At 39.7% G+C, this 21,078-nt stretch overlaps 1 protein-coding gene across 5 annotated transcripts in view; it reads left to right on the forward strand.

The window, feature by feature from the left end:
• Positions 1 to 21,078, forward strand: part of ZNF827 (zinc finger protein 827) — a 182,718-nt gene that overhangs the window by 115,873 nt on the left and 45,767 nt on the right. For all 5 annotated transcript variants that reach the window (XM_075614080.1, XM_075614069.1, XM_075614088.1 and 2 more), the window contains exons 6-7: positions 15,441 to 15,674; positions 17,021 to 17,075. In XM_075614080.1, the coding sequence (XP_075470195.1) occupies positions 15,441 to 15,674; positions 17,021 to 17,075 (289 nt within the window). The remainder of the gene's footprint in view (positions 1 to 15,440; positions 15,675 to 17,020; positions 17,076 to 21,078) is intronic.

The raw sequence follows: 21,078 nt of genomic DNA on the forward strand, positions 1-21,078 counted from the left end.
CCCTTAGCATTTTCACATATTTCACATATTTCAAACATAAAATGTTATTGGATCTTAATTTAAGACCTAATAATAGATAAAGATAACCTGATCAAACAAATGACACAAATACATGATACTTTATTTTCAACATTTATTTATTTGCAAATGATTCAACATTCAATATCCATGTGTGAAAAAGTATGTGAACCTTTACATTCAGTACCTGGTGACACCCGCTTGAGCAGCAATGACTTTAACTAACTGGTTAATATAATCCCTATTGGATATTTATGAAAAGACTGGTTATGATTGGAGAAGGTTATCATGGAAAAACTATGGAATTTCCATAATTTTCAGTGGGGTTCTCAATCTGTTTCTCGCCACTGTACGTACCTCCGAATGGGGGTGCCGGTATCTCCTGCAGTTTTCTGCAGTTTAAAGCTGCCGTGTCACATGAGCCAATAAGAAGCCGCACTGGTTGACATCACGGGAGCTTTGAAAACCCGCTATAATGTTAACCCTTGAGTGGCTACAGGCACCTACTATGGAGGTAAGTATCTCGCGATGCATGGGGTCTCCAGAGCTGAAATGAATGGGGTTCAGGTCCGGAGACCCCCTGCTTCAAATATATATTTGAAGCAGGGGGTCTCCGGACCTGAACCCCATTCATTTCAGCTCTGGAGACCCCATGCATCGCGAGATACTTACCTCCATAGTAGGTGCACTTTTGTTTAACCCAAGCTGCATTTTAAAACAGCAATCCATGCTGTTAAAAAAATAAATAAAATAATAATTTTATATATATATATATATATATATATATATATATATATATATATATATATATATAAAAATTATTTTTTTTTTTTTTTTTTTTAACAGCATGGATTGCTGTTTTAAAATGCAGCTTGGGTTAAACAAAAGTGCACGGCATTGCATTGAAATCACAATAGCAAAACAGCAACCATTGTTGGACTTGTTACTTATCTCTCTGAGGTTGTGTTTTTTTTGGACTTCTGAGTAATTGAAACTCATTTTGTTGCCAAGTTCTCAAATCTATAAAGCAATTATAGATCATACAATAGCCTGAGAAAACTGCTATTGATGTACATAAACATAGACAGGTACCAAACAGATAAGACAACAGACTGCCAGAACGTGACAACAATATGAAATAATAGCAAAGCATAAATTCCACTTTGCATTTGCCTGTGTCCAGCTCTGAACTGTGTCTGAACAGCGCTACATCCACCTTTATTCTCAGATTTATATTCTTGCTTACTGTATATCTCTTTGTCTAATAACCCTTTCAGCCAGTTACATAACAAATGATACAATGTGGCTATCCAGGGGTACATGTCACTGCCATTTAATATATATCCTTAAAGTGCATATGCCAGTATGAGAACACTGGTTTACTTAACGTCAGAACAAGTGCAATTTGGGTATTTAAGGAAGCCGAAGAAAAGCACAAAACAAGTTAGCATAAGCGAAACGCTGCCAATTCGTAATGAGTGGTACATAACACTTATAACTGATTAGGCATTTTGCTTCTTCAAGGACATACAGATAAATCTATTTCAGACAGTATATTTCCTGAAGAGTATGACCAGTTTCACTTAGTGCACGCTACAAATGGCCACACTTGTCACATTACAAAATGATGATGAATCCCCTTTGTTTAAACTGAACTTCAGAGCTATTATTGCCTCCAGTGCTTTGCCCTTTTAGTTCCCCAAGAAAGGCCTGCTCTTTAAATGTTTAAATTACATTCTATTGGACAACCTGCGGGAGTGCCGCCTCTCATGCTTTTGGTAGTTGGTATAAGGGAATGTGAGGTGTCGGCAAGACCTGGGGTTGACCATTGTGTGAATGTTTATCGGGGAGCCCCTGTTCTAAGGTCATAGATCAATGATTTACTAACAGTGGGTTCATGAACCCCTAGGGTTTTGTGAGGTGTTTCCAAGGGATTCATCCCCCAAAATGTTTTAATGGCGGATCACTCTAGATTGTAAGCTCTCAAGAGCAGGGCCCTCATTACCTTTGTATCTGTTATCACTTGTTTGTCCTTGTTTAATATGTCATTCTGTTTATGTAATTCATATCACGCCTGATTGTACCGCGCTGCGGAATATGTAGGCGATTTTACAAATAAACCATAATAATAATCCCAGGTGGTATAATGGGTTCCTAAGCTCATGGGGGGACTACATGCTTAGTAAGGTCGTAAACTGCACCTCAGTGTGGCTGGTACAGTTGTCAATTACCTCTGGAGCTTCCTAAGTTGCGCCCCACAGTGTCTTATGTCAGCCACTGCAAGGCATTGTGGGGCGTGCCTTTGGAATCTACACAACCTGCCTGCACACACTGTCCCTCCAAGGGCCCAGGACACTATACTACCCAGGATCAGTCGAACGGTTTTGTTAGCAATATTTTGGTAGGCAATACGATTTATTAGTTAAGGGTTCGCGGAACAAATATTTTCTAGCAGAGATTTCAAGGTGTAAAAAAGGTTGGGATCATAGAAACAAACACATTTTACAGCATGTAAGGGCCATTTGGTCCTTTGGTCTGCCCAGTTAACCTCCTTAACATCAAATAAAAATATCACTTGTGAGCAGATTCACATGTCTCACACAGGTCTGCAACCCTGCAACCCTGTATTTCCTCATTATCTCTTAGCATAACAGATAATAATACTGTACCTTAAAAAAAGAATTGTACATCAAGGCACATCCCCAACATCAGAGGCACATCCCCAACATGTGTTATGAACTCAGTCAGAACATTTTTAAATGGATGAGTGCAATGAATAACGTAAATATTTAAATGAATTTCTGATTTCTATAGTTACTCGATCCATCCTGCTTGTATCCACACACATTGATTGTCAGCATATATACTTTCCTGACTCACAATATTAAAAGTGTTATCTTGCTTTGTTTTACTGGAATACTTTGCAACGTCAAATGTGGATACTGTATGAGAATAATAGCGTTTTTGTGCATGTAGCCACTTTTTTTCCACTACTATAGATGGAGTGTTATCCCTTTGAAGCACCAGTGTCACTTAACTAGATACAAGAGAGATGGCTACATAGACCAACAAAAATGGTGCTGAAAATGGTACATTACCAAATACAGAGAATATTCAGCATGTATTTATATGTATATATTTATTTATATAGCGCCATTAATGTACATAGCGCTTCACAGTAGTAATACACGTGACAATCATATAAATAACAAATAATACAAATAACAGATCATGGGAATAAGTGCTTCAGACATAAAAGTAACATTTCTGAAGAGGAGTCCCTGCTCCAAAGAGCTTACAATCTAATTGGTGGGGAGAACGTACAGAGACAGTAGAAGGGCCTTCTGGTAAATGCGTCTGCAGGGGGACAAACTTTATGTATAGTGTATAGTATTAGCCACGGTGCTACTCATATGCTTCTTTAAGCAAGTGTGTCTTATAAGTGTATTTATTTTGCTAAAAGTCCACTTGTAACTGAGAAAAACAGACAGTGAACCCCAGCGCTTCTCCAGTGAGCTATCAATAAATGGGAAAATAAATATACATAGTGAAAACTAAATCTGTAAGACAAAGGAGACTTTTGGTCACATAATTTGATCAAACAATGATAAGCCTGCTAAACACACCAAGGTAAAATTCAGTAGCAGGTCCCTATGCTAAATGTATACTAATGTAAAATAGTAGTGCCGACTAGGAGCATGCTGCTAAGGATTTAACCTGCTACTGAGACTTACCTTGGTGTAGTTAGCAGGCTTATCATTATTTGATCAAATTATGCAACCAAAAGTCTCCTTTGTCTTACAGATTTAGTTTTCACTATGTACAGTATATTTATTTTCCCATTTATTGATAGCTCAATGGAGAAACGCTGGGATTCACTGTCTGTTTTTCACAAATGTAAGGCCAATGTTTTCACCAGCTGGATGCTCCCTACACGGAGAAGCGCTGTGAATATATATACACTTGTAACTGAGAAACTGCAATTTTTTGCAGTTACAACTAGAGCAGAGGTATGCAACAATATCACTGTGAAAAACTCTGGTTGTTAGACAAAGAAGTTAGTGATCATGTTGAATAAAACAAGTTGTGTGTATGTGTGTATATATATATATATATATATATATATATATATATATATATATATATATATATATATATATATATATATATATATATATATATATAGGGAACCATGTTAAAAATGGTTTTTGAGGCAAAAAGTGACACTGTGTGCTCATTTGCATGTCATTTCCCAGAATCCCTTGCTGCAGTGGAAGTGCTGTATGCTGGGTGATAATGGGGAAAGGCGGGGTTGCAGACCTGCCTAAGACATGCAGAAGAGCATACAGTTGTATTTGCATATTTGCTTTCCTGTGGAGGGTTTTTGTCACTTTTTTTACTCACCATAACTTAACTCAGTATTATGGTATAGCCTATCCCATAGCCTCTTATGCATATCCAGTTAAAATCAACCCCACACTGATGAGACCCATCAAGGTCGAAACAGCTGTCTGTGGGTGGTTTTCTGGATATGCACCTTAACCCTGGCTGTGCTCAAAGCTGTGACCATGCAGCAAGCTTAAGCCTATAGGGAACCATGTTAAAAATGGTTTTTGAGGCAAAAAGTGACAGTGTGCTCATTTGCATGTCATTTCCCAGAATCCCTTGCTGCAGTGGAAGTGCTGTATGCTGGGTGATAATGGGGAAAGGCGGGGTTGCAGACCTGCCTAAGACATGCAGATGAGCATACAGTTGTATTTGCATATATATATATATATATATATATATATATATATATATATATATATATATATATATATATATATATTACACCTTTTAAACAAAATATCCCACATGTATATCCCTTTTTTATAAAATACAAATGTTACTATGACTTTCTGCATTTCATTAAGAGATACAAATGTGTTGATTGGCATTGTTATAATAAAAAAAAAAAACCATCACAGAGCACTCTACAGTATATTTCCTAATAATTGCAACAATAGCAATTCACAAAAATTGTCAATTTATTATAGCACAAGAGTAATATATTTATATTTGTATCTACATATAAGATATGCAAATAAGAGAGGAAAACTCACTTAAAAAGAAAAACAAAAAGATTATGAAATGAGCGCTAACAAATTAAATTATACCCCTGAGGTAGGTAAACTGACTTAAAAACATAAATTACACGTTTCCACAATTATATCCAAAAGTATATACTACATTTGTATATCCACTAGTTATTTATCCAGTTAATGATAGAAATGTTCAGCACTGGATATAATGTGCAAAATGTCAGATAAGCCAGTGTGTTTTGGAGAATTGTGCTGCATGAAGTAAAGTAAATACTATTGTATCCGGAGATCAGTGGAAATGGTGTGTATTTTGTGGGTTCCCGGTTAGCGCTCCCGTTCTTGGCCTCTGTTCCCAACCTCGACCACCAACTTATTATCTGCGACTCGTTCCGTACTCCGCGGTCACGATGATGTTATTTCCCAATATCTCTTTCATTTCGTGCACTCTGACCTCCAGTATATGGACTTGCGTGTCATCTTGATCTTTACAAAGGAAAATTAATTAGCATGCTTACATTAATTAGAAAGTCCAAATTAATGTCCAAACTAATATAGAGTACTACTCTAGCAGATGAACAGCAGACAACTGGCATGCATTTCTTTCACTGTCACGGGAGACCAGGTATTTACACCTTTTTACCGGGATCATTCACTGAGCAAAAGAAGATACTAAACAAAATTGTAATTTATGCCATAGAAACAGACGTACACACAGTGAATTACAAAATACAAGAGAAAACACACTTACTGGGGTTCTGGGCTAAAAAACTAGGCTTTCCTAGTGAAATAAGAGGTAAAACAAAGTCTTTAGGTTGACCGGGACTTGTCACGAAATGTCCTGGTACTCAAATCGGCATGAAGTTCCTGACGCCACCGTATCTGCTCCGGAGAAGCCACAATCCCTTGACCGGGAGATAGCACCAAACGTCCTGGTCCTCTTTTCGGCTTGGAATCCCAGCCGCGACCACTACGTTCTCTTTTCAGAACTTGGCCCCGAAAAGTGGGACTTTTCTCGCCTTGAAATTTCTGAAGCCAGCTCGCTAGTATTTCTATCAGAGCATCTTTTGGTGATTTCGAATTTGCCGCTGCTGTCTTGTCGCTTAGAATCTCGCGAACTGATTGCTGGCTTTCTAATAATATTTCAGCTTCATTCATGAAATACTCCAGCCAATCCGAGCGTGGGAGAAATCCTACCAGCCTATCAGAGCGTTGCCAGTCTATCTAAGCCAGGCTCGGATTCTGATTCTGACAAGGGCATGCGCCAACTTGGCACTTCTGCCACTTGTCAGTCAGAAGCCAGCCACTGGCCACTGTTCATCCCAGGACGTGAGTACTTGAGCCCAGCTCCGGTACCCAAATGGCTTTCAAACCTTGGCAACCTCTGGACTTTATGGCACCAGGCTTGGTAGTCAAATGGTCTCTTAGAACCATGGACCTGGAAGTCCCCAGCTCATATACTGCGCATAAGCATTTCCTCTTAAACACAATGTTAATAAAAAATATTTTCACATTTTTCTTAGTCCTTAGTCCTATAGGTACAGGGATTGACTGAAAAGACGCACACGTTCATTTTCAGCAGTCAAACCCTTCCTATAGAGAAAACTGTTTCTAAGTAGAATGAAATAACGCTTAGGTTAATTTTCAGGGCTACATTCAAAATACATCGAAAACTGGATTTAGACTTTAAAACATCCTCGCAACCTTATGGATGGTTGGAGCTTCTCAGAACCCGTAAACCGGTTCTGTGATCTGGGCATATACTGGAGGACCCTCACTAACTTAGGGACCTCTGACTGTACCCGGGATACACATATCCCTATGCCCCCATTTACCTTTCTGGTCTGTGCTGAAGCAGGGAAACCTGGCAGTGAGTCGCGTAGCTGTTTTCAAGGGAGGATTTTGACCGGGGTGGTGTGTCTACATGTCCACGGGAATCTGATCTGATTCCCGGATACATTTTTGTGGTGGCCAGCATCTCTGGACCCCAGTTACCTAGACACAATCTGACAACACTTTTACTGCAAAAAAAACCTTGACACTCATAGCCTCTCAATCTCCACTGGTTAGCACTCCTGGAAAGGTAAAACACACAAATTCTTTGTTGTCATACAATCACATGGGTCCAAAAACTGACACTCTAACCCCCACAACATGGCTCAGAGGTAACCAGCCGGGCATAATACATTTATTGATGGCCTGGTTACCCCCTCACCGTCATACTCCCCAATTGCGGCTTCTTCCGGCGTAATTTGTAAACTAAATTACATAAAAAATGACCCGTTAATGGGGAACAACATGCTGTTCATCTTCTATAGTAGCACTGTACAAAGTACTTTTAAATTGTGTGAGAAGCCGGAGCACCAACTACATACAGTACATAGGTTTTACACTCCTTCTATTAAGGGCTTAGAGCAAACTGATGGGGTATCTTTTTACTTGCATTGTTAGGCTTGCCACTGTGCAATAAGGCAGAGCTTTACTATAGTAATTTTGGTCAATGATAAAACAGTATTTGTATTACCACGGCTACAAAAGTAATACAATGTAGGTTTTATCTACACATGGAATAGAAAGTGGAGCTCAAGGAATGAAATAGCCATAAATCTGACTGCACTATTGCCAAATGTGTTTGTTTGAGGGATTTTTGTTGTGTTTGTAGTTTGCAACCTTTTTCTCTGTCCTTTCTCCAAATTGGTTCAGATATAAGGTTGTTAGACACTGAATACACTAGAATAAAGTAATGACAATAAATAAAACAGAAGCAGCGGCCTTGAGTGGTGCGAATGACAATGCAATGGCCATACTCTATGAAAGCTCCTACCTGCAATAGCTGGGCAGTAAATAAAGGAGATCTCTTCATCCTCCACATTTTACCGAAGTGCCTGGGAGTCTCCCTGATAGATGGGGATAGTTTACCAGTGTGGATCACAGTACAGTATTAGGATCATCATTCTCTCATCCCGTCATCCCCCCTCAAAAAAAAATATCTTCTTCAGCTAAAGGCGGCGCATTTTGTTGCACGAGTCCCACCTTCTTGAAGACATGAATATTGCTACAAATTACTTGTGTCAGTTTATAGTTGTAAGCTGCTGAACATGAAAGAAAAATTGTTGGCCCCTGTGAACTGGTGCTGAACGTTTTATTTGAAACTGTTTAAAGCGAATTCCTCTTGCCAAGTGTCTGGCAGCGATTCCACATTTTTGCACAGACAACAGCAGTGATCACCTTGAAACAAAGCATCATTTTTTTAGCATTGCTTCCCCCCCTCATACAATGTCTAATTAACTGTGGGTTCTTATGTCAGGCTTAAACAGCATTTCGTTGGCAACGCCTCAGCATCCATGAAGCCTCCAGAAATGTACCAATGTTGTGCCCATTATTTCTGCACAGGAGGGGTTAATTCTGGTTCATTTTGAATCCGGGATAATAATTTGACCTTTTTACTATTTCCAAAAGAGGGAAAAGAATACTAAGCAATCTTCTTCAGGCACCTATTTATGAAGAATTGTTGTTGTTGTTTTTTTAAATCCCTGCTGAAAGTATTTAGGTTTATAGAAAAATAATCCCTAATTGCAAGCTGTCAAGAGTGAGGATTCCTCACCTCACACACTTTGGGTATATGTGTGGAGCGCTCAACCTCTTTTTTTGATACTGAATAACTTTGTGGTAACATTTAATACTTGTTGTTGCAATGTGCTGATTACACTGTACACTAGTTGCACTCCCCTTTAAGCAGCATAATCCATGAGTACCAAAGCATCTTACTTTGTGAAGGGTGCTTCCTTTCCATAAACTGCAATAATTAAATGTATTGTATGTGTGTGTGTGTGTGTGTGTGTGTGTGTGTGTGTGTGTGTGTGTGTGTGTGTGTGTGTGTGTGTATATGTGTGTGTGTGTATGTATGTGTGTGTGTATAAAAAAAAAAAATATATATATATGTGTGTGGCAAAATATTTTAAAGTAGTATGTGTGCAAGATGCACCATTTTGCCATGCGCAGACTTGTAGAACGTGTGTGAGACACACGGGTTGTCTTAAAGAGGCAATCCAAGCCGCTTAACAATTTCTTTGAAAATTTGATTGCTTTTATTGTAAACAAATTATCTAAGCTGCTGGTCGATCAGCAAAATCCTTCTTCCCAGGGTTTACTAAATGGCTACTTTTCACTTTCAAATCAGTCCTTCAGTCAGCGTCATTCAGCAGCTACAATGTATTCTTATATTACTAAGGTAACATTATCTATTGCTACTTCTGGGAATATTGGCAACAAATTATCCCAAACAGGAAAGTTACAAAAATCTTGCACTGCTGGGGAGGTGGGCTAAAGTAGGGGTGCGCTAGATTTCTTGCGGGGGGGGGGCGCGGCAGTTATAGAGGTTCCACACTCTCCCCCAAGGCATTTAAATGAAATGCTGTGGGACTGCGCAAGGCCTCTATAACACACTTACTTTCTCTTCCAGGGACGCATCGTCATGGTAACTCGGCGTCAAATGACACCGCGGGGTCACGTGACATCACATGGCAACGTGACTTCACATGACCCCTCACGTCATTTGACGCCGGGGCCAGGGGGGGGGGGCGCGAGCAGCAGAGAGCAGGCAGGGGTGCTCACGGGGAAAAGTTTGCGCACGCCTGGGCTAAAGTATGCCATAGAAATCAAGAGTGGTTAGTATATTAAAACTCATTAAAAATGGCATTAGGAGTTGAATTTTTAAATAAAAAAAAGGTAGTTTTATCTGATACTACAGAACGGATTTTTTTGTTTTAATCACATAGGATATTGCTTTGATTGCTCCCTTAACTAAACCCTATTTCAGTGGAGCGCAAACTTTCCCCGCTGCGCCTCCCTGCCTGCTCTCCCTCCCTCCCGCTTCCTTACCTTGTCTTCTGCGTCACATTGCCGTGGCGACACGTCGCCAAAGACAAGGTAAGGGACCTTGCAGAGGCCTCAGGTGATCCCCCGGCATTCATTTAAATGCCTTGGGGGAAGAGCGCGGGGCCCCTGCAACCGCTGCGCCCCCAGTTTGCGGACCCCATGTCTATTTCATTGAAAATTTGTGTTCATTTGTTTCTGTGTGTCTACATCAGTGGTCTCCAACCTTTTTTTGGTTATGGAATCCTAAGTGAATTTCTGAGGAACCCCCAACCATCTCTAATAGCAACTCTGAGATCAGATGCACTGTACATTCTTCTGTATTTTATACAATTTTCAAATGACCAGAACATTGTAGGGAACCCTTTAGGCATGATCGGGGAACTCAAGGGTTCCTGGTTGAAAAACACTGGTCTACATTGAAGCCTGCTTCCAGCGTCACAATGCTGAACATTGAACCAAATAGCAAGTATGTCTTAGGCTGCGCTTATAGCGCCTTGCGACAGCGACGCAAAATACAATACTTAACAAAGGCATTTCATATAAAAAGACTATCCAATGATAAATAAACTGAGAAAATCCTTAGAATATAAATTGTAATGGTAATAAAAAATATATTAACCCCAATGTGATAGAGAACATATAACATACTGAAAATATATATGTGCATTTAATACCCTAAAAAGTATAATTAAGTTAATTTCTTAACTCCAGGCTTGGAATAAGAAGTTGCTAAATTCAATCCCTTCCAGGGACACCCCTGACAGCATGGTGTGTATGCCCCTGTATTTGTTATCATAAAAACTGTTGAGGAGCATGCACTTTCTTTATCTTGTTTTTATAAATTAGCAGATAGTGTTTGAAAACCATTCTCAAAATTATATTTACTTAAATCCATATGTAGCAATCATGTAAAATGGGCAAAACCAGAATAGTGGAACCACACATGGAAAAGCATACAAAAACACTATCCTAGTATCAGTGAAAGTACATTGACTCCATTCGGGAATACTGTTCCAAGGACTATAAAGAGGGACTGACTCCCTTGTAGAATACCCCGAAAACTAGTATAAATACTGTTGAGAGATAGACACTCACAGGGAAGTAATGTCCCCTTTTATTTTGTTGAATTCTTTTGAACTTTAATTGTCTCTCACTAATTCTGGGATAGTGTTGTTGCACGTTTTCCCATGTATGGCTCCACTATTCTGGCTTTGACCATTTTTTATAAGGATTGCTGCATATAGATTTAAGTCGATATGATTTTGAGCACGTTTGCAAACACTATCTACTTATTGCTCTTTTTTTTGGAGTGCTGGAGTCTGTCTTCCATTCTATAAACTCAAACATAGTGCACACTTAATTTTGTGGCCGTTAAGAAAATGATGTTGTAATGAATGAAGAAGTTAATAACATTCACAAACTCACTGCTTATGTTAAGGCTGAATGAGTATTTAGTACGCTCTTCAGAATCACCTATAAAATGCTACTGCATGCACAGCGTTTCATACCGGCTGATCTGATCTCCTGCTGCGAAATGTATTCCAAAGATCTTTATCTGCACAATCAATTGATCTCATTGGTTACTTATAGTGCACAGGGTTTGCATTGTCTGCTGAGCTGTCCGTGATAAATGGTTTCCCCCCAGTATTAAAAAAAAAACAGATTAGGTGGATTAGATTTAGAACTGTTGCTGGTGTTAAACATTATTAGGGCGATTTGTATAAGGTCAGAAATAGCAATGCAATAAAAAAGAAATAATTGAAAGAAAATTCTGATTGAGTGTCTCCCAAATAGCTTGCCTGCTGATCTTTTGGTGTCTAGCACTTCAAATGGGGTAGTCAAAGGTCTTCAATTAAAAGTAATGGGAAAGCCTGCCCATTAAGGAATCATATTATATTAAAGGTATTTAGTATTTCTTGGTGCATTAGGCGACATTGTGTGCATTAGACTAACTGATGTGTACTGTATTTAGGCCAGTAAAGAGAAAGGAAGTCCAATGTATGTAAGGTCCGCTCCATGCACTCCTAGCCAGACGTGATGCACAGCATAAACATGGATACCTGCATAAAAAACTAAATACAGGTGCATTCAAGTATTAAACATGTTGATCTTGCTCTGAACTGTGGATTTTGGATTCCTAAGTAGGATGGGGAACCTCCTTTTCTTTCTGGCTTTAAGTTCCTCTCCTGCGCAGTCACAGGTGGCCAGGCTATGAGCACCTTGATATGAGTTCTTGCATATAATAAATAGTAATTGTCATTCCGCTCATGAGACACATTAAGAATTTACAGGTGTAGTTTAGTTCCTGCGTATTGGGGTTTGCTGTGAAATTGTATGTAGGCTGAGCTCTCTTTTAGATGTACAAAGTAACAGGAAAGCTTCATTTTTAATGTGTTATTCAAAGTCAGGATATGCGCAGGTATTTTTTTATTTACTTCTGGTTCATTTTTAGAGCTTCATCCATTTTCATGATTTTCCTGGGCCTTATGTTTACTGCAAAGTTGAGCCGAGTGGTTCCATTTTCGTAGCCCCTCTGTTCTTTAATTAGTATAAAAAGAAATCTTGTGAGAATTACTTATTTTTATGCTTATTTTAATTACTCAAAGATTTTTTTTACACAGAAAAAAATCTCTTATTAAAGCAGCACTACAGGTTGCATTGCTTGCTTTAAAAAAATGAAAATAAATATATATATATATATATATATATATATATAAAGTACAAAAAAAACACAAAGGGCGCAAATCAGAGACACAGGTGCATGGATATACAACACCTGAAGGATAAATACGTGAACAAGTCCTATATTCGAATTCCACAACGAGATGTACCTATAGATGAAAAAGATACCAATATGGTGAAGTACGTTTATAAATAAAATTATTGCGCAAGCAACAGTGGCTACTTACAATGTAGCAGAAATAACAGGCGTATCAGTAAAATGCTTTCAGATCGCTGCATCAAAGGGGCTGATAATCCCAGGAACCGCTCACTCCGTCTGTGTGCTTGGACAAGGAAGCGTCACTGTTCAGCTGTAATCAGCAGTTGTGCGGGTCCTCCGATGGTGGCGTCACTCCCCTAAACGGGGATACCGCTGGCTGCGTTCACTCGGTGAGATTAGCCACAGGGCTTAATTCTGAGATTGATATAACAGTCTCAATAGCCTTTAAATAAGGTTTTGCAGCAACTAGAAAGACAGTTAAAAGTCCTGAAAATAACAGAAAATAGGGAGATCTACTAAGAGACCCTCACTATATATATATATATACAGGCATACCCCGCATTAACGTACGCAATGGGACCGGAGCATGTATGTAAAGCGAAAATGTACTTAAAGTGAAGCACTACCTTTTCCCACTTATCGATGCATGTACTGTACTGCAATCGTTATATACGTGCATAACTGATGGAAATAACGCATTTGTAACAGGGTCTATAGTCTCCCCGCTTGCGCACAGCTTCGGTACAGGTAGGGAGCTGGTATTGCTGTTCAGGACGTGCTGACAGGCGCATGCGTGAGCTGCCGTTTGCCTATTGGGCGATATGTACTTACTCGCGAGTGTACTTAAAGTGAGTGTACTTAAAGCGGGGTATGCCTGTATATATATATATATATATATATATATATATATATATATATATATACACACATATACATATATACATATATATATATACATACATATATATACATACATATATATATATATACATATACACATATACACATATACACATATATATATATATATATATATATATATAGCCTCCGGCACTGAACCTCGTTCATTTTAGCTCCAGTGACCCCCTGCTTCCCGAGATACTTGCCTCCATAGCGGTGCCGGTATCTCTGCAGCCAGGGAAATAGTGTGCCTAACATAACGCTAGCGTTTAAATGTTCTGAGTCACGCAGGCCAATAGGAAGCCGTGACATCATCCCCTGCTGCTTCCTATTGGTCCGTGTGATGGGGATTTAAACATCACCAAGATACCGGCGCCCCCTATGGAGGTAAGTATCTTGGGAAGCATGGAGTCCCCGGAGCTGAAATGAGTGGGCTTTAGCTACTGAGATCCCCTGCTTCAATCCTCTCACATTTAAAAGCAAATAATGCAACCTGTAGTGCTGCTTGAAAGCAACAATCCATGCAATATTCTACATGTTTATTTTTTTAAATAAATCAGTTCTGTATTATTGGATAATACTTGCTACATTTAAAAAAAAATACTATTAAATTCATAATGCAATTTTTAATTAGTTTTAATATAATGAGCATCCTTTTGATTTCTATAGCAGGCTTTAGCCCACCTCCCCAGCAGTGCAAGATCTTGGCAACACTTTCCTGTTTGGGATAATTTGTTGCCAATGTTCCCAGCGGTTTGAGCTGCAAACTGTAACAATAGATAACGTTACCTTAGTAATATAAGAATATATTGTAGCTGCTGAGGTACACTGACTGAAGGATTGATTGAAACTGAAAGGCAGCCATTTATTGAACCTCAGGAAGCAAGATCTTTGCTGATCGATTACGGGAGAACTAATCAAATCGGCAGCTTGGCTAATTAGTTTTCAATAAAGGTAATAAAAGGCTGCATATATTTAAACAAAATGTAAATATATATATATAGGTTTTTTTTTGTTTTTTTTTAAGTGCCGCTTGGATTGCCTCTTTAATACAGCAGTGGGGTTTTCAGGCAGAAAATCAGTTTGTTTTATGACAAATTCAGCTTTAGATTGTATAGAATTGGGTCATAACAACAGATGTAATGATTAGCAGAGACAAATTGAACACGCAGACTTTCCAGTGGTGGAAGTGTGATTATACTGGAGGGTTCCATTACAGTCCCACGTTATTTTAAAGGGAAAGTAGATTCGTTTTAGAAATACTTCTCCATTCCATTTGTACAACATAAACATTGCTTAATGTGGTGCTGATCGCAGGTTTTGTTTTGCATTATTTATGTACTCATGTTAAGAGCCCTCTTCTTATTCTTTGCAAGGCTGCTATTATTTGAAAAATCGGACTCTCCATTCGGGAGATATACGCGTTTGAAATATGAAATGTCCCAGAGGTTAAAGTGGAGCCCTCCGCAGTGAGGTCTCAAGGTTATCGCTGTACACTAAATATTAAGAAAATGATGATTATTTTTTTTTAACACAAAAAAAAAAAATGAAACAAAGGAGAGCAGCACCTGCTCAGGACGCATACTCTATTATATGAATTAAACTCCATCACAGAGGCTTCTGGGGTGATTGCTGCTTTAAATCGTTCTAAAATACTGTCCAGAAAACTTTGCTACAACTTTGTATACCTGTAGATTTAGGAAATTAGATACCTTACCACCAGATTGAGTGATATGACAGTTGAGATCAAACGTGTTACTTGCTTTGCCTGTTTGACCCCGTAATAACTTTGGCTTTTGCTCTGCGTTGCCCCAACCACCCCCCCCCCCCTCTCCCCTCTGTAGCTGAAAGCTGTAGGGATGCACAGGCTGTGAAGATTAAAGAAGAACCCATGGAGATCGACATCCCCGACTCTTCGGTCTCCCCCAAACATAATCTGTGTTACAGCACTTTCGGGAGGCAAGAGAGAAACGAGCATTTGCAGAAGCTGCCAGAGTGCCGAGTTATTCCCGAGGGGAACCTGTTCAGCCAGGACATATCTGTGAAGATGGCTTCGGAACTCCTCTTCAAATTGTCAGGTACCAACGTAGGAAGTGCTGCTTGTAATGTCAGACTTGAGAGAGGCTGATCTAAAAACCGAGTGAGCGCCTGGTTGCAGGCTAAATCACAATAACAAGATTTGAAACTTTTCATGGCTGTGGGGACAGCAAAGCGTTCTTCTGCAATGTGTTGCCAGCGGGGGTTAATACATTTGTGTTATCGTCCATGCTTTGAAAATGTTCCTCAGAGAAGGGCAGGAGGTCACTTTTGTGCACGTACAGTAAGTGCAAATGAAATCATCTCCAGCTGTGGAGCAGAACTTGTCCCAATGCAAAACGTGCGGGTTTATCACTTCTTGTGTAATGGTATTTTGGGGCAGATTTGACACTTATCAGAATAATCCTCTTGTGCCTGGCAGCATCAAGAGAGATCTATATACATTCCGCGAGACACTTTATTTTCCCATTACTTTTTAAAAATAGATCATTCCTCATATAAAATAACAAAGACCAGAGGCAGGGATAGAAATGGAAGTACAGCTGTAGCTATGTTAGCACAACAGGGAGGAGATGCATGAAACAAGGGGGCAGAAACAGCTCCCAATAACTCAGGCAGCAGCAAATATGTTTTCAGGGCTATCTGAATGTACAATGATGCTTTGAGCAGAAGTCCAGTAACCTGCACACCCAGGGAAATCTGCTGTAAGTATTGTAAAGACCATCTACTTCTTAATGCAATGACAGTGTTCATGTTGACATAAATGCTACAATAGCTGTGCATGCTTAAAGGGGCAATACATCCTAACCAACCTACCCTTTTTTCACCTGGTTTGGAACCAGAAGATCCTCCACAGCTGAACTGCACTATATTCATGTCTGGCGAACCCCTGGCTCCTGAGATACTTACTAGTGAAGTTACCAGCATTACTTCCTGGTTTTTAAAGGGAATGTCAATGGCCATCCAATAGGAAGCTCCAACCAATGATGTTGCAGCTTCCTATTGGCTTGAGATTTTGCAGCCATTTTGTTTCCCATGAGGAAGATGTAAACCCAGTAAGTTTCTCGAGAACCAATGGGTCCCTGCAGCTGAAAGAAGGGGCGTTTGGCTTAGGGGGAACCCCCAGTTCCCAGGCTATAACAAAAAAAGACGCCGGAGGAACTGCTCCTTTAAGTATCCATAACATTTGAAGCCAAGATCCCCCAAAGGGTGCTCAGATTAAGCAGGCCTTTACTCCCATGCTTATGAATAGGTGCTGAGGCGTACTAAAGCTTAGCACCGTTTTGTGGATCTGCACCGTAACGTGAATAATACACTGCATAACAACGATGAAAGAAGTCAGTTATATCAACGATAAAATATTATTGTCTGTTTTCTAATGTTACAGAAAAAGTAAGCAAAGAACACAACCACAACAAGACTAACATCATCCGGACAACAAGGTACTTTTATTTTATTTTATTTCTCAAAAAAAATGTTTTTAAAGCTGCAAGGCAAAAAAAAAAAACCCCGTTCATGAGCTGCGACCCACTGAGACTTTGTTGGTGGTCCCCAAATGGCTTCAAAGTTTACTCCAATCAGCTGTCTCCGGCACTCTTTTATGGCACCGCTAGTATATTCGTCTTGACGGCTGCTTTTTTAAATGCAGGTGTAGTATTATTTTTATCCTGTAATTTACAACTATACAAGTACATTGTTCATCAGACCTAACTAAGTATGGGGATCCTCCATACCAGGGGTGGGCAACTCCAGTCCTCAAGGGCCACCAACAGGTCAGGTTTTCAGGATATCCCTGCTTCAGCACAGGTCTTCGACTGCACAACCTGTGCTGAAGCATAGATATCCTGAAAACCTGACCTGTTGGTGGCCCTTAAGGACTGGAGTTGCCCACCCCTGCGCCAAACAATAATTAACACTGTAAGTGCCTAGGGGTGGCAGAACCTGAAAACCGCCGCTGTTTCCCACATATTTCTGGAGTCACGTCACATACAATCTTTGCTCTGCAGTGTGTGGCAGGGGCATCTCCAGCCCAGAGCTTCAAGCAGCTGTCTCTCTACTGCTAAAATATAGCTGGCCAAGCATTGACAAGGGTGGTGAACTCAAATAAATACCCTAATCAACTGAACTGGGGGTCTCCAGGCCGGTGAAGGTTGGTGGACCAGCCAAAGTGACTAAAAGTAATTTGGAAAAGGTCCTTACAGGCAGTGGCAGAATGACTAATGTTGTTGCAATTATTAGGACAAGTAGCCCTGCAAACAGACTTTAAGGGATCCTCTGGCAAGGCAACAGGACAGAAGCCTTAGTTTGCATGACTCATGTTTGAATACATGAAGATGTAAAATGTTGTCTAGGTTAGTGTTCCCAAGAATATACAAAGAAATTCAAACAGAAAAGTCAAGGTTTTTATTTTATTTTTTATTATTATTAATTTCAATTGTGTTGTAAAAAAAAATAAAAAAAAATTGCAAAACATTGACAAATGTATGGCAGAAAAACAAACAAATATCACAATCGACCAAAAACCTGCAAATCTAGGGGCCAAATGTACAGTAATCCTTAAATTAGTGGTTGGATTTATGCCAATTCTACAAAAGTCATGAATATACAGAATTGGCCCACGGTGCTGGATATTCGTGACTTTTGAAGAATTGGCAAAACCCCATGTTTTGCCATTGATACTACAAATTGTACGTTGTGCCAATTTGTGTGCCCAGAATTTAGTCACATTGTTTTTGCCAAAGTTAAAAGTAGAGAACTATTTATTTAGGAGAATAGAAAGCAATTGTTTTATTGGAATAATGTGCTTTATATCTGTTGCATTTATATTGAATCTATTTACAATAAGGAGCTCAACCGAACTTCATTTTTGGAATAGTTGGCCTCATTTAATGTACGCTCCCTGATTTCACGTGAATTTGTTGATTTCACTTATAACATTTCTTAGGGAGAAGGAGTGACTCGGTGAGTAAAGACACGGGCCGATTCACAAAGCAGTGATAAGTGGTTTCAAGTGAGATAAATGCCTTTATAGCGCGATCCTGACTGCGGTGCGCTTCACAGTGCAGTGATACACAGTGCAGTATCGTGCTTTAATGGCTTTTATCACCAATAAACAGTCAGTAAAAAAAAAGTCGCCCGATAAACCAAAAAATGGCAAACCCGCCGTATTTTGCCAGTAAGCGCTATGCACAAAGCAGTGATAACTCAGTCATACTATAAAAGCTTACCATTTTTTCACCAGATAAAGGCTGGCGCAAAAGTGATGGAGACGTGCATAAAAGCAACATTTTTTTCCCTGCACAGCATTAATATAGGAGGTCGCCGGCACTATGAGCATAGCCTTAGGTGCAGTGCTATTGCAGAAAGCCCTTGTGACGTCAGTAGATGTGCGACGTCCTCACTGCGCATGTGCATTGACGTCACCACGTCTGCAGACAGATTCCACAACGTTGCCTGGCAGCAAAAGTAGGAACGACACCTACAGTATAACATCAACTGCTTGATACATTTTCTCCAGTTGTCCAAAAAATTTTAGCAGAATCCCCAATAATAGTGAGAGATCCATGTGCTAGATAAAATAGCAGTGTGTCATCTTTACATGTTTAAGTATGGATATTAAACCCATTTCGACATGTTGCTTCTAATGTCATTCATTAAGTGTATTAACACTTTAAAATCCAGGAATAAAATGAGGTTTGTACAGACGAAGGATCTTAGATGTTCCATTATATTGGAATATCATGGTATTACATAATACTTTGAGCAAATGTAAATGTAGCTCCATATTCCTAGGGGTTTACACACAATCTCCCTTCTTTTACCAGCCTTCATTTATTTCTTATATCCAGGTTATATTCACAATAATTCACTGTATGTATAAAGTTTATAAGAGCAATTTCCACAGATATGTGCCGTCTCATCTTCCTATCCAATTATGTTAATATGTCCAGTATCTACAGAACACATATTTGCTTGGACTTACAGTATATTAATGAACTTACATGCCCCCGCTGTGGGGATATCAACTTCTGCTAACACCCAGTGTGCTGTCAAAGTTCAAGAGGTACAGCAATTGTATTGGTCATGCACCATCATACCTTTATTGGACAGTTCTCCTTGTAACAAGGTGTGAACGGCTTCCAGATTAGAAAAAAAACGTGTGTCCTGGCAGTAATGAAAAAAAAGAAAACAAGTTTATTCAGCATATGTTCAGATATACTGTTTTGGATTTACAGTATAATCCACTTCTACCTGCATAAACTTGGACTATTCAACTTTAAAGGAACCAATGGGGTTCCAACCTCTCGTTCAGACCCCTTGAAGTCACACAATCCAGTGTGTAGGTTAATTTTGCCTCACGTTGTAATAAACATTTCTCTCTATTCCTCTCTCCGTGGGTATAGTGACACCCGGTCAATCATCTGGTATCTGAATTGTGCCAGACTATGTCCAATTGATCTTAAGTGCCATGCTACCGAGGTGTCACCACCTGGGTTCCGAATATTAGTTTTATGACGTGACACTCGTGCCTTCAGACTTTTAATCGTCTTCCTCATCTATATAAATCTACATGGGCATGTCAGCAAGTACACAATACAAGCACTGAAACGTGTAAAGAAACCTGGTATTTATTACTAATACCATTGGGGTAGCCTGAGGCCGCCGGTGCCCTGGCGGCTGCCGGGCCTCTCTCCCACACCAGGCCTCCCTGGCAGCTTCTGGCGCACACCGGCAGGAGAGAGGCCCACAAGGGCCGGCCGGGCCCCCCACAACTGCCGGGCCCGGGACACTTGTCCCGGCTCTCCCCCCTCCCCCCGTCGGCAGCCCTGGCAACAACATCGTAACAAATGATTGTTTCATATTTTTTTTCATGCCCTAACTAGGAAAGCCCATTTGAACTCAGAAGTCCTAATATCACAAATGTTGCAAATGGGCATTATGAAGTTAAGTTGATGCTACCAGCATGAATTTCATGTTGTGTGATATCAAGTTGCTTTGCATCAACATTTTTTCTCTTGCATCATTCAGCAATTTGGAGACAATTTTTTGGAGCAGTTAGAGCGGATGTATTAAAATTTCTTCTCTAAATAGGGCATGAGGTAGATGTTTTGCATAATTTTATGAAGAAAATGGTGTCATTCTTAAATACACCCCCTTGAGATGCAGTTAACCTCCCTTGAGGATAGCAGTCGGAATTATCTTTTATTCAAAATTAAATATGTACCTGACACACACATCAAGCAAGTGACTGGGGGTTAATAATTAAACTGTGATAGTGCTGTTCGGGGCAAGATCACACAGAAACTCCCAATCAAGTCCGTGGTAGTTTCTGTGCGGTAGTAACCCTATCGGGTCCATCACTGTTTAAAGAATACTTCCATTTGTCTTCCAATGACATCTTTTTCACTTTTCTCAAAAACTTGATTCACATTAGAGGTTCTGCCC

The sequence above is a fragment of the Ascaphus truei genome, chromosome 1 (assembly GCF_040206685.1).
Source record: "Ascaphus truei isolate aAscTru1 chromosome 1, aAscTru1.hap1, whole genome shotgun sequence".
Taxonomy (NCBI): domain Eukaryota; kingdom Metazoa; phylum Chordata; class Amphibia; order Anura; family Ascaphidae; genus Ascaphus; species Ascaphus truei.